Genomic DNA, 8929 nt, shown 5'->3' with positions numbered 1-8929 from the left:
GTTTAACAAAATCTGCCTACAAGAAAATCTGTCACCAAAGTACACCAACATCCAATATATATATATAGGTTAAAGTTTCTAATAAAATTTGAACTCAGTCAATAATGCTTATTTTTAATCATTTTTATAATGCTTTATTTGCACTTACCTGGGCATAAGACTCCTCAAAAATGTTACTTCGTGATACAACAATTTTGATATGACTAGGTACAGCATTGCACTAAAGGAAGACAGAAAATTAGATTTTGAAAGATTAACATTTGTATCTTAAGCCTGACTTATGAATACTATGTCATCATCATGCTAAATCACATTATTTACCTAGCCAATTTAATACAAAAACAGAAAATAAAGGGCTACTAATCAAATAGTTCTGAAATTAGCAAGAAAAAAATCTTGATTGAAACGTAAACATTGTGAAACTGTGATGAAATATACTCTTATATAGACAAGATGAAGTTGTGATACAGTCAGTTAGCCAATGTTTTCATACAATAAATCACTGAATGCAAACTATTTATTTAAAAATTTGGCAAAATAGCAGAAATAATTGATGTTTAAGTAATTTCATACTATATTCAGTTGATGTTTCAAGTTATTCTAAGACTACCACTTTTACTTGAAATGCTGGAGTCACTGGTTCAAATCCCACTTATGTCTGTTGTCATTTCTTCAAAAATAGTGTGTCACTTGAAAACTAACTTTGGTTTAAAAAACTGCAAACATCAACAAAATGGCATAAAACAGATCCTGAGCTTTAACTCTGAATGGTGTAATTTATCCTGCAAACTTCCATCTTAAATAGCCAGAGAAGTGAAAACTGAGACTTGGGACATTTGAAAAACGGAAACATAGATGGTTAAAGCATTTGTTTATCAGGCACTTCTCCATACATTGTTTTCTATCCTAAAAATATTTCTCATGTTAATAATGAACTTGATTATAACTTAAAACTTTGGTAAACCTTCAGCATTAAGAAATATTATACCTATGAATTCAATATAAGTTTTTTACCTACCTTTAAGATTTTCATCAAAAGGAAAGAAAAGCTTTAAAATTATATATTAAGATCTATTGTTAGCTTTATGTAACCAACAGAGCAAGTAACTAGCACACTGACTGTTAGATTCTGGTAACACAAAACAAACAGAATTAGTACATTGATATAAATAATTTATAATCTGCTCTATCCAATGGTATTTAAACTTTCCCTGTACCTGTCTTCAAAGCTGAGCTACATTAGTATTTGTTCAGATCACATGTTGCAAGATCATAAATGGGTGGGAATGAGGTTGCAGTAATACAGTCATTGAAAGATAAGAAAAAAGATGCAAGGATAATTATATTCTGAAAGAATGATAATCTCTTAGCAAGTATAAATCTATAAGTCAAAAACAAGTGTAAGTGTTGTTAAAATATGAGACTCCTTCAAGCTGTGCACAAATATCAATTTTTTTTTCCTTTGTGAATTACCATACAAAAGTTACAAAGTGACAAAATATCAAATCTAAAATATTTCTGAGTTGAAAACGATTGCCTTAGATTATTATTATTTTGAAATTTTATATACAGACACTTAGCACCCGAAAAGTGCTTGCTGGCCCAGGTGTAGGGTTAAGGCATTTGCTCTCTAAGGATACAAGGTGTGAACAATATGAACAGAAAAATGTATGAGAAATCAAACATTAACTATCAGAATATTACGTGAAAAAAAAAAAAGAGTACATACTTATGAGTAATACTTACAAAAAATATTACCAAGTGCAAAAAAAATTAATGCCAAACTTTCAAACCAAACCAAAGAACCAGAACTAAACATTCTGTACCAAGTAAAAAAAAAGTGATTCATGCACATTTTCCTACCAACCTTTATAATTTCTTATTCTTATGTTTAAGGCTGAAATTATCCAGTTAAGCAAAGCAATAACAATCTGTTAATTGTTAAGTTTTGTAGCACTTGAAGCTTAAAGGGATATTAGTGGGTGAGCAAACAAAACTTACACTTTGCCACGATGAAATGGCAGTTCTCAGTAGTCCATGAGTTTTGCTACCAAGTGTAAGCTAACTTTATTTAATATTACATAACAACTGACAATACAGACTTTCAAAGATTCAACTTTTAGACAGAACTAAAAACAGAAAGAAAATATATTCAAGTTCAGAAAACAACAACAATGCAAAGCCTAAAACTAATACATGCTAATCAATACAAAAGTTAAACATAATGCACATTTTTTCATAGGAAAGCAGACAGATGTTTTTTTTATTACCATAACACATTTTAAACTAGATAATATTTTACTCCAAATATACTGCAAATATATTAGTATACTGTTATTACTGCAGAATAAGCAAATCATATTGCAACTACTAACATGACACAGGTAACGGAACTGTGTAAGTTTCCACTTAAAGTTCCTCTCATAGGCTACAGGTCCACCAGAAACTCCTCTGAAAAGAAGACCAAAAGGTAATGTGCACACAAAACCAAAGAAAGGGAAAAACTGTAAAATTATTTAGATAAAAGTTACTCTTTACCAATAAAAGTTACATTTAAATTGCTTTTTATAATCATTATTTTCTAAAATAACTAAAACATATACACACTTTGAAAAAGCGGCAGTTACACATCCTAACACTCACATAACTTCCTCCTTATGATATAATTTGATGATTTTTGACAGACCAAAAACAAATTTTAAAACAAAACCAAGGATTAAACAAACAATAAATTTGAAAAAAATTTCTTCAAAACAGCAGAAAGAAATTTCTAAAAGTCTTAGAAGACTACAGAAGTGTATTTAACTTGAGAAACTTTGCACGTACGTATACAACTTACCATCAATCTAAGCACAAAATCCATATTATTACACAAAATGGATTTATTAACATATATGTATTAAGGACTATCAAAACTTTTATCTTACTCTTTGGTCCAATAATTGCACAACACAAACTGTTGCCACTATGGATTTCCAAGAGATAGTTTAAATAACCTTCTTCTACAAGTTTTACTTACTCTCTTGAGTTAAATGACATCCTAGGATCTTGGAAAGTAGTTGTACGGGTGTTGTGGTCAATAAAGTATTTCTTCCCATCATTTGTATACTTAACTTCCCATCCTGGAGGGAGTGGCTCTTCCCGCCTGGAGATAACACCTTCATTAACATTTACATAACAAAGTGTATACCTTAACAAAAGCATGCTACATGACAAGTGGACAAGCACATGTGTATATGTTTTGGTGATGTTTGGGTAAAGGAAAAAACAATCAAGCTACTAAATAAATTAAACAAATCTGTAACATGCCATATTAATGCTATGTCATAAAAAATATGTGGTCGAATAATTATAAGAAATGGACAAAGAAAAGGTGAATATTAGTAAAAATATTTCTTATTCTGAGCTGAAACATCTTAAGTGAACAAAAGAGACATATATGTGTAAAGTGAACAAATCTATGAAGACTGTAGCCTAACCCCATTAGGCACACCCATCAACATGTGGCAATCATATAATGCAGTTTGAATTTCCAACTATAAATGCAAATCAAGTACAAAAAATCAATAGACAAGGCCTAACCTGAAGGGATGATGATCTCAGCAGCCGATTCGTATCAAACATGGCACATGTTGCTATTAAAAAACAACTGGTAATATTTGCAGTTGAAAATTGTTTAATTTTTATGAGAACACAGGCCCAAAATGGCATAATATCACTCCAATGTTTTAAAACTTGGAGACAATTGAACTTGTGCAAGCTGATGATAATTCTAGCTCTGAACCTGAATTATCTGACAATAATTTTAAGCATATGACCGATTCTGATGTGGACAGTTATAGTAGTAATGCCAAAGCTGGGCCCGTGGGAGCAAGTGATTATGAGGTTTGCATTTCTAAAAAGGCCAATTTTCAAGGGAGATCTTGACATGGTGCAGGATGTTATAACAATGTACCTGTTGCCATTGCTAGTACAGGTGGGTATACAACTACACATACACATCCTCCCAGGGCTAGGTCTGGTAAGGCATAACAACCTGCACATGGACATGCTTAACTTATTCATGGCAATCAAGCTAGGCATGGAATTGGTGGTCCAAATAATGATGGGTGATGGGTGATGTATGTTTTCAACCTTGGATTTCCAGCTTTGATGGTAGAGATATACGGTACAGGGGCAACCAAAATCTAAGTGATGCAGACCCTATCAATTTTTTGTAATTATTCCTGGATGATGCTGTATTTGATCGCATTGTAACAGAAATAAACTGCTATGCTAATTAGTTTTTACAAAGGAAAGATGATGATTTGAAACCACATTTATGATTTTGTGGGTACCTGTAAACCATCAAAAGATGGACTTGGTCAATAAACCCGAGATAGAGGACTACTGGGACATGTTTTGGCTGGCACTCCTGATTTCAGCTATGTCCTTACCGGGGATAGATTTGAATTGATCTTGAGCTTCCCGCATTTTGAAAAAAATAATTATAAAGTTGCCAGAGGTGCTTCTTCTCATGACAAGTTAATCAATATGCATCCACTGATTGACATGATAATTCCCATATTCACATAACCATTTGGTCCAAAAAAAGGAATTGGCAAAGATTGAAATGACAAACGCATTAAAAAAAAAGGGTGAAGTGTTTTGAAACAGTACAACCCTAAAAAGCCAGATAAATAGGGATCCCAAGTTTTTATATTATCTGAATCAAAGTCAAAGAGTGAATATGTTCTGGAGTTGTCACTCTATTCAGGTATAAATGAAAATGTTGCAAATAAGGATGGTAATGATGTATCAGTCACCTATAAGTTTGGAATATGATGGCTTCATGGATTGGCAAAGAGCATGAAATGTGTGTAGACAGCTATTACATTAGTGTGTCCTTGGCCGAGGAACTATCTAATCAGAACACAGGACTGTGTGGTACTGTGAACGTGAACTGCCATGACATGCCAGCAGTCTTGAAACCTGCTGTCTTACATCTCAGAAAAAGTGACGATCCTGTGCTTAGAAGGAAAGGGAAACCGATTGTGTAATTGTTTTATTATTCACAAATCACCTCCAAAAAACTGGCCTATGATAACATAATTTGCCTATTCAGTGGAGTTCTGACCAATAAATACAACATAGCAAAAGGTCATTAATAACTTTCAACCTTTTTTTTTTTTTTAAATCAAATTAAGAGATTGTGTTAAATCAGAAGATAAAAGAATAAAGTAGAAATTTTCAAATATGGTGCCCATATTGAAAGTGTAGCATCATCAGATATGCAAATTAGGTCAAATTATTTGCCTAATTTGGATCTTCAGGTTATACTAAACAACTGTTTCCATATGTGTCTTAGGCTATTTCAAATGGTTTTAGAGGTATACTTGATCTAATTAGACATGTATATAAACCTGAATATACTAAAAAAAGTACGTGCCTAAAAGTTCTGATGAATGTTTTAGGGTTAAGAAGAAATTAACACTAAAGCATTAAAGATAAAGTGAGTGGAAATGCACAATAAAAGGAATGATGAAAGTTTATGAAATTGTCAAAGTATAAAAACTTTCAATTACAGCTGGGAGATTAACTACATTAATCAATTACCTAAAAGTAATTACATCAATCTCACATAAAACAATCAATTAATATAAATTACAATTAAATATATTAATAGTAGAAATAATCAACTAATGGAAATTAGTGTTTCCAATTCTTCTAACTATCCATGTTATCTAGATATTGCCATTATTGATCTCTTATTATTATATGGTTAATTAAAGGTCATTCAGCTTAATCAACAAGTGTCCTGACTCATGAAATAGTCAACTAATCAAAATTAGTGTTTCAAAATATCATTATTTCTGATCGTTCACACTACCCATCTGAAGTGAGAATGATCAATTAGTTCAATGTAATCAATTAATAAATCTGATGATTAATTTCCACTAATCACCCTGCTCTATTTTTAACAGACTTTAAATTCACAAAATCTCATAGTCACAAGTGTAGGAACACTCTGACAAAAACCATAAATTACAAATTTTTTAGCTTATTTTCAAGGCAAGAAAATAAACTAAATTTCTACTAACCCTAGAGTTCTGGGGTCTTCCCACTGGGTTGTTTTGTTTTTGTGGTTTACAAAATACACCCGACCATTGCGATCCATTTGTTTTTCTGTAAATCACAAAATCAGTATGTAACAAACATGAAAGGTACACTTGCAATCTCCAAATATTAACCAGTCTCATATCAACAACTGTAGTTAGTAACAACAATGTATTGAAAGAATTTCTATGAAAAAAAATCTAAGTTGTATGGGTTGCAATGAATAATAAAACTGCATAAAGACAAGCAACACATTTCTCTCTCATGGTTTAAAAGTCCACTCTCTCATAACCTAACCATTAAAACTTGTGGCAAACACTGCACTAGTGGCCCCCAATTAGTTTCCACACTGGTCCAATTCAGATGACCATAAATAGAAGGTCCAAGCTTAGGATTGTTCAGGAATACAGTTTTGCTTATTTTTGCATTATCTGATCATAGTGCAGGTCAAAAATCAGTTATGAGGGGGGATGTGGTCCACAGGCTTCTTATTGGTGACAACTGCACTATATATGTATATTATATATTCATATATGTGGTTATTATAAAACTTTCTATGAAAACTTAAATGGGATAAAAACAAACCATAACCAGGTTGTTGTATACTCAGATATTATGGACAAAAACAAAGAAAAAGAAAATCTCAGTAGCTTGGTAAAAAAAAGAAATATTTGTTGGTGAACTATGCAATCTAATTATTGCAATATAACATATACTGTAGCCCTGTTTAAAAATATCAAGTTAACTATTACATTATAACAATATACTGTAGCCCTGTCTAAAAATATCAAGTTAACTATTACATTATAACAATATACTGTAGCCCTGTCTAAGAATATCAAGTTAACTATTACATTATAACAATATACTGTACCCCTGTCTAAGAATATAAATTTAACTATTACATTATAACAATATACTGTAGCTCTGTTTAAAAATATCAAGTGGACCCACAGCAAAACCTTGATAGCCACATACTATGCGCATAAGAAATTCTGAATTTTATTAAACACCCCCCCAAAAAAAAAGATAAAACTGTAAATGGTAAACTAAAGTGTGGATTTACTGCATAGTTTTTTTAATACTTGCATTTCTTTTATTTAAATTCTTTGTTTACATGTTAGAAAAAAACTCCTCCACGGATTTTATATTCACAGCCCTTTTCAACAACATTCTTCACTGATACAAGTTTTGATTAAACCTAAAATTAATATGATGTAGTTACAAATACCATTTGAAAGTACACTCATTAAAAAACCCGTTGTTTGTCCTTTCTAAAAGTCAACAATTAACTCATGTAACTACCCTCATGTAAGGTAAACAAGCATGGATAACAGCTTCATATTTTTTTTCCAACTTTTTAATAGCTTACACTTGATGAGATTTCTAGAATACACTAATTACTTGTACCTTATCACTGACAATCATTTAATATAAGAAGTCATTTAAATGACTGAAAAAAAAAATCATAACTTTTAGACTCATTATTTCATGCAACACTAAAATTAAGACATGACTAGGTTTATGGAAGTAAAGTGCAATAACAGTACCCAAACTGAGAAATAAGTTTAAGTACTATTAGACCAGCTCCTCCTCAATCTGACAACCAAACATCATCATCAGATGCAGGAAAAAGAGAAATACAAAAAGCAAGCATTCAAAATTTAAAAAAAGTATTTGTATGCAAATTTGTTTCTGGACAAATAAGTGATAAGTAATTAGTTTTCTCCAAGTATTACTATACTAAGTAAGATTAAATTTAGTTTAAAATACATAATAAATCATTTTTTTTTTCTGTATAATCTCATCAAGAGAAAAGTAGCAAAAGCTAAAGATATCAATTAAATGTAACCATTGAAGATTAAAATACACATTTAAGCAAGCTTTGTGCATATAAATATGATCTACATCAGCACCTCCCAAACTGAGTAATGACCCATTGGTTGGATTAAAAGAAGTATTGTAATGGGTCAAAGAAAGTACAAACATATTTTTATTTTTAATTATTTATATATAACGATTCTAAAATGTTTTTAAACAAAAATTACTTGCCTAATGAAATATGTTATGGGTTGGGAAAGTTTAGAATCTCCTGATATAGAGGCCATTTTCTCAAACTGCACCTTGACCTCTACTAAAAGTTCTTAGAGTAAGTTTTCTTGAGATGCCTATCTGAAATGCAAAGCTTAAACAGAAATATTTCAAAGTGATGGCTGACTACAGAGTTTTTTTTTTTATTTGTTCATGTCCAGTTGTTATTAAAATGTTTCCTAAATTGGTCATAATAAAGATAAATTTTGAATCATATCCGGCAGTGTAGGGTAAATACCTAGAGAAGTTGCTAGTTTTCACTACTCAGTTTGAAAGAGCAACAAAATACAAATGTAATAACAACATACCCCATCCTTCTGGCAGTGGTCCCAGTGGATCATGGTCTTCAGTCTGTGCAGGAGTCTAAAAAGCATCATAACATCTGTTTGTATCTCAATGTTTTAACCTCCAAATTACTGACTTGTTTTTTTTTATACCTTCACTTCCACTGATTAATTTTATCTTAATCCTCGTTTCTTAAGTGAAATGTCTAATGTACTAAATAAAAAACATCAACAGTAATTAATGAAATTAATTGCAATATTAATGGTATTCCTGTCCACTGTTCTTTTGTGAAACTTGTATGTTATTAGGTACAGATCTACAACCCACTGACCAACAAAATCATGGAATCACATACAATTTAATGCCAAAAAAGTTTCAGAAAAATTTGCTTAACAAGCTGACATAGTTATGTGGACCCCATCAGTAATTAAGTTGAGTTGCCACAACTGAATCACTT

At 31.3% G+C, this 8929-nt stretch overlaps 1 protein-coding gene across 2 annotated transcripts in view; it reads right to left on the bottom strand.

Annotated features, from left to right (window-relative positions):
- The window catches only part of LOC106464188 (NEDD4-like E3 ubiquitin-protein ligase WWP1), a 67423-nt gene that overhangs the window by 19953 nt on the left and 38541 nt on the right, over positions 1 to 8929 (bottom strand). For both annotated transcript variants that reach the window (XM_013924313.2, XM_022391888.1), the window contains exons 11-15: positions 8496 to 8550; positions 6081 to 6165; positions 3020 to 3145; positions 2376 to 2451; positions 149 to 220 (exon numbers count right to left, since the gene is read on the bottom strand). In XM_013924313.2, the coding sequence (XP_013779767.1) occupies positions 149 to 220; positions 2376 to 2451; positions 3020 to 3145; positions 6081 to 6165; positions 8496 to 8550 (414 nt within the window). The remainder of the gene's footprint in view (positions 1 to 148; positions 221 to 2375; positions 2452 to 3019; positions 3146 to 6080; positions 6166 to 8495; positions 8551 to 8929) is intronic.

The sequence above is a fragment of the Limulus polyphemus genome, unplaced genomic scaffold, assembly GCF_000517525.1.
Source record: "Limulus polyphemus unplaced genomic scaffold, Limulus_polyphemus-2.1.2 Scaffold1583, whole genome shotgun sequence".
Classification (NCBI taxonomy): Eukaryota; Metazoa; Arthropoda; class Merostomata; order Xiphosura; family Limulidae; genus Limulus; species Limulus polyphemus.
The sequence above is the reverse complement of the archived record's forward strand: the minus strand, read 5'-3'. Positions and strand labels throughout refer to the sequence as shown.